General features: G+C 31.4%; 1 protein-coding gene across 1 annotated transcript; it reads left to right on the top strand.

Moving 5' to 3' along the window:
* Window positions 1–892: 892 nt before the first annotated feature.
* LOC130507545 (uncharacterized) lies at window positions 893–3,512 on the top strand. Its single transcript, XM_057002247.1, has 6 exons — window positions 893–946; window positions 1,470–1,572; window positions 1,685–2,437; window positions 2,516–2,621; window positions 2,713–2,876; window positions 2,986–3,512. The coding sequence occupies exons 3-6, from the start codon at window positions 1,710–1,712 to the stop codon at window positions 3,257–3,259; spliced, it is 1,272 nt and encodes a 423-aa protein (XP_056858227.1). The 5' UTR covers window positions 893–946; window positions 1,470–1,572; window positions 1,685–1,709; the 3' UTR covers window positions 3,260–3,512.
* The last annotated feature ends 2,430 nt before the right edge of the window (window positions 3,513–5,942 follow it).

Raw genomic sequence — 5,942 nt, 5'->3', positions numbered from 1 at the left:
GCTGAAGTATGGAAAATATTTATTTATTTCACCAATTTTGCAGATTAATGTTTCTCCTAGATGGAAAACAATAATAAATCAAAATTAGATAGAATGATTTGGTATTTTGGAGATTAGTTGTTTTGTGTTACTTCAGCAAAGCTAATGTTTATTTGGTTTGGTATTTTGGTTGAATGATTGATTCGTGATTTGATAAGCAAAAAAACAAAAATGTTTATTATAGAAACAAGAGAATGCTAAGATGAGTATATAAATGGGTCCATAAATAAAGTAACTTGGCAGAGGATTAAGAGGAATCCAAACATTTTGGTCCGATTAAGGAATAAAATCGATTCACACAACACTTCCAAAAGACAAGGAAGAAATTGAAATGGTGGTGGTGGGGACAACTTGGCGTAATGGAAAACCAAGATTCCCTCATTTTCTTCTTCTTATTGGATTATCCAAATAGAATATTCTTTTACGTAAAAATTGACAAAATATGGTTTTCTTTTGAAAAAATATAAATATACAACCCCAAAATATGGAAACAATAATTATGGCCTTATTTACACACCGCCAAGACATGTGTTTCTAAGACATATGATGATAACTCGTTTATAAAAATATACGGTATTGAGACTTCAATGTCTTTTATGTTCCACATCCAAGCGGCGGTATGATTGGTTCACACGACATTTTGGGAACATCCTAGATAAAAAAGTCTAATTAATTAATAAACCAACAAGTTTTTATACAAACCTGTAATGAAGTTCTTTTTTCCTGATTCATATTGCATATAAAGTTTTTTTTTTAAAATTGTTTGGGTCAGACATAAATATTCTGTTTAAAGGTCGCGGACCTCGCGGTATATAAAGGGGATCATACCATCTTCTCTCTCTCTCTCTCTCTCTCTCTCTCTCTCTCTCTCTCTTTTTCCCTCTTCTCTCGGTGTTCTATATCTGCGGTGAGTTTTCTTCTCCCTTTCCTTTCTTCGGTAATTCGCAACATTACTCATCATCATCATCATCATCTCTTACCTCCTTCAATTTGTACATTGATTAATCGTATCAATCAAATTCGAATTTTGTTTATTACACCCAATCTATCACGGTTTTCAAATTCCGTGAAAAATGAGTTTTTTTTTTGGTTTCCGTCGATTTATATACTCGATGCCTGCATAATTGGGCTGCTCGATGCGATTGATTGATTGGGTATTTCTCGTGGTGGGTTAATTTTAGGATTTCCTTTTCAAAAATGTTTCATTTGTTTCCCTCGTAAATCGAAACAATTCAATCTAAAAAATCGTTTTTTTTTCTTTTTATTCTAGAGGTGGGGATCCTCATATTTTAGGGCAAAGAAAGATACTTTTTTTTCGTCTTTTCCTTTGTGTCTACATCATAGGAAAGCTTATGTTTTAATATTTAGCTTCAACCTGTGTAATTAATTAAGACCTTATGTGATTAACGTGAAAAACGGTTTTCTTGCAGAAGAGCAGTTGGTGAAAGAGAGATTTGACTCTTGACAAGTCTTTTACTACTTTGAGGTCGGGCTGTCAAAACTTTGACAGCCCGAGTTACAAGAACCTTCCAGGTAATATTGGACTATTACACGCGTTTTCAACATGTCTGTTTGTTTGTGTTTCTACACATCTACTATCTCAATTCTTATATAACAGTACTCGTTTTCCATTTGGTATTGCTAGATTTGGATTTTAGATTGTGGCCGTCATGGGTTCTCTTTCTGGCATTATTCAACGCCCACTTGTCGCTGCTGCTGCTGTTATCGCCGCTTCTGTCTCCGCGGATGTCTCTGAGAAGTTCTCTTCTCTCAGATCACTAGTACCAGGTTCTGAATCACAGAAGATCGCTGCTTCAGTTCAAAGGTCCTTGTGGGTTTCTCAAATCTCGGACTCCAAGCTCAAAGATCTGTCTTTTGTCTCGAGGATCCCTCTTCCTGTACCAAATGTTGATTTCCTCCTACCTCCTAATCCGAGCTGTAAGCTCTCTCCTTCCGTTACTTCTTTGTCCGCTCTACGTACCGCTTATCAGTCTGCAGAGTTGGCTAAGGCTTGTGCAAAACCAGCGGCATTCACAATCGGAGCCTCGCTTGTGGTTCCTGACGTTTCCTACAAATGGCATTTGCCTGAGACTAGTGCAGTTGATCTGTCTGGTTCCTCGAGTTGTGCCTCGGAGAAGAATAGGACCGTTGTGGTTTTGCTTGGATGGCTTGGGTCGAAGCAGAAGCATCTGAAGAAGTATGCAGATTGGTATACTTCGAGAGGTTACCATGTCATCACGTTTACTCTCCCCATGAACGAGATTATGAGCTATCAAGTTGGAGGAAAAGCTGAGAAGAACGTCGAGTCGCTCGTTAACCACTTGGCTGATTGGTTGGATGAAGAGCAGCAACAGAAAAATCTCGTCTTTCACACCTTCAGCAACACAGGATGGTTAACGTGAGTTCTATATCTCTGTGGTCTTTTCATGTGGCGGTTTCATCACATCTCACTCGGTGGAATTTTCCATGTTTACAGCTATGGAGCAATTTTGGAGAAGTTTCAGAAGCAAGATTCTTCTTTGATGGGAAGTGTTAAAGGTTGCATAGTGGACTCAGCTCCTGTCGCCGCTGCTGATCCTACGGTAAGTGATGGTTCTTGCATTTGTAGCGCTATGTTATAATGGTCATTTGTTAAACGCTGATCCTATTGAACTTATTGGCTTGTGAAAACAGGTATGGGCATCAGGTTTCTCAGCTGCGTTTTTAAAGAAAAACAGTGTAGCCACTAAAGGATCAGCAAGCTCATCAGAGCCTAAACCCGCTGCAACAGAAACAGCTTTGCTTTTGGTTCTTGAGAAGTTCTTCGGAGTGATTCTTAACCTTCCCAAAGTAAAAAGGTACACAAAAGCTCACACACACACACACACACACACACACACACACACACACACACACACACACCTTTCATCACATTTGACAAACTGAACTCTGTTTTTATTGTTACAGGAGACTGGCAGATGTTGTAGACACTTTATCTTCATCACAACCAAGATGTCCGCAGCTATACATATACAGCTCTGCAGATAGAGTAATACCGGCGGGGCAAGTAGAATCATTCATAGTAGAGCAGAGGAAAGCAGGACAGGAGGTGCGTGCCTGCAACTTCATATCTTCACCTCATGTAGACCATTTCAGGAGTAACCCGGAACTCTATACATCCGAGCTCAACCAGTTCATGGACAACTTTGTCCTTTCTTCCTGCAACAACCATTCTTCATAGCGGCTTCCACAAGTGTTGTTGCTGCTGCTTAACTTATATTGGATCATTTTTAACTCCATACAGAGAAAAAAAGACTGCTCGGATGATTCTTTTGGTTTTGGAATATGGTGTATAGATTGAATTATTACAGTTAACAGATTGTTTCTTCCCTTGTAAAAATGGTTGAGGTTTGTACATTTAGGAGAATGAAGAGATTCAAGAAAAAGTATTTTGCTCTTTTCGTAATCTATTCTATTAATTCTTCAACATGACCCATTGATATTAGTTATGTCCACTTTTTTTATTTCCTTTATTTAAGGAACCATTTATTATTCTCTGTATATAAGTGACATCAAAACGGGATTTTATCTTTACAACTCATTCTTCCCATTAACTTGATAACTGCTTCTATTCTAACTACCTTGACGATCATGTGCAACTATATACGTAAGTAACAATACCATTTTTTCTTGGAGACCAAAAACAACGACACAAACCAGCAAAAATGTTCTAAAAATGTGTTGGGTTTGTTTGATACATCAATTCCAAATTTATAAAAATATAAAAGTTCACTGGGAAAAAGAAGTTTATACTTTTGGTAGGTATTGTTTATTACTCTCATTTTTTTGAATTGTGGTTATAGATTTTAATAGTATAGATATACCTTATAATTTTTCAAATTCAAAAATAAAAACAACAAATGAAATAAATTTTATAATACATAAAGAAGTATCTAAATTTAACATAAAGAAGTATTTATTAAAAACTCTGGTTAAAACCCAATAAATACTTCAAATATCTCCAGTATTTTAAGTATTTTGGATTACGTTGCAGTTTTTACGGATTTTTGTACAAATATTTTGTAGCCATAAACTTATTTTAAATTATGAATATAGTTTTGCGACAGTATTTAGAACTAAACCTTTTGAAATAATTAAAAAATATTTTTTATTACTCTTTTTTTTTTGAATTATGGTTATAGATTTTAATAGTATAGATATACCTTATAATTTTTCAAATTCGAAAAAAAAAAAACAAATGACATAAATTATAATACATAAAGAAGTATCTAAATTTAACATAAAATTACTTCTATTCAAAAATATGGTTAAACCCCAATAAATACTTCAAATATCTCCAGTATTTAAGTATTTTGGATTAGCTTTTACGGGTTTTTGTACAAAATTTTTGTAGCCATAAACTTATTTTAAATTATGATTATATTTTTTGAAACAGTATCTAGAACTAATTTTTTTGAAATAGTAAAAAAGGTATTGTTTATTACTATCTTTTTTTTGAATTGTGGTTTTAGATTTAATAGTATAGATAGACCTTATAATTTTTCAAATTCAAAAATAAAAACAACAAATGAATCAATTTTATAATACATAAAGAAATCTAAATAAAAAAGTATCTATTAAAAACTCTGGTTAACCCATAAATACTTAAAATATCTCCAGTTTTAAGTATTTTGGATTACCGTTGCAGCTTTTAAGGATTTTTGTACAAATATTTTGTAGCCATAAACTTATTTTAAATTATGAGTTTAGTTTTGCGACAGTATCTAGAACTAAAACTTTTGAAATAATTAAAAAGTATGTTTATTACTCTCTTTTTTGAATTGTGGTTATAGATTTTAATAGTATAGATATACTTTATAATTTTTCAAATTAAAAAAAAATAAAAACAACAAATGACATAATTTTATAATACATAAAGAAGTATCTATATTTAACATAAAATTACTTTATTCAAAAAATATGGTTAAAACCCAATAAATACTTCAAATATCTCCAGTTTTTAAGTACTTTGGATTACCGTTGCAGCTTTACGGGTTTTTGTATAAATATTTTGTAGCCATAAACTTATTTGAAATTATGATTATAGTTTTGAGACAGTATCTAGAACTAAATTTTTTGAAATAATAAAAAAAGTATTGTTATTACTCTCTTTTTGAATTGTTGTTTTAGATTTTAATAGTATAGATATACCTTATAATTTTTCAAATTCAAAAATAAAAACAACAAATGACATAAATTTTATAATACATAAAGAAGTATCTAAATTTAACATAAAATTACTTCTATTCGAAACTCTGTTAAAACCCAATAAATACTTCAAATATCTCCAGTATTTTAAGTATTTTGGATTACCGTTGTGTACAAATATTTTGTAGCCATAAACTTATTTTAAATTATGATTATAGTTTTGCGACAGTATCTAGAAATATTTTTTTTAAAATAAGAAAAAGAGTATTGTTATTACTATCTTTTTTTGAATTGTGGTTAATAGTATAGATATACCTTATAGTTTTTCAAATTCAAAAAATAAAAACAAACAAATGACATAAATTTATAATACATAAATTAACATAAAATTACTTCTATTCAAACTTTGGTTTAAAACTCAATAAATACTTCAAATATCTCCAGTATTGTAAGTATTTTGGATTACCGTTGCAGCTTTTACTGGTTTTGTACAAATATTTTGTAGCCATAAACTTATTTTAAATTATGATTATAGTTTTGCGACAGTATCTAGAACTAAATTTTTTTGAAATAATAAAAAAATAAAAATACACAAATATAAAAATTAAATTTTCAAAATAAAAATTAAAAACAAAAATTAAAAAAATTAAATTTCTCAATGACACAAATATAAAAATTAAATTTCTCGAAACAAAAATATGATTATAAAAACATAA

This window comes from Raphanus sativus, unplaced genomic scaffold (genome assembly GCF_000801105.2).
Source record: "Raphanus sativus cultivar WK10039 unplaced genomic scaffold, ASM80110v3 Scaffold4748, whole genome shotgun sequence".
Lineage (NCBI taxonomy): Eukaryota > Viridiplantae > Streptophyta > Magnoliopsida > Brassicales > Brassicaceae > Raphanus > Raphanus sativus.
Note: the sequence above shows the minus strand (reverse complement) of the source record. Positions and strands in the feature narration are given on the sequence as shown.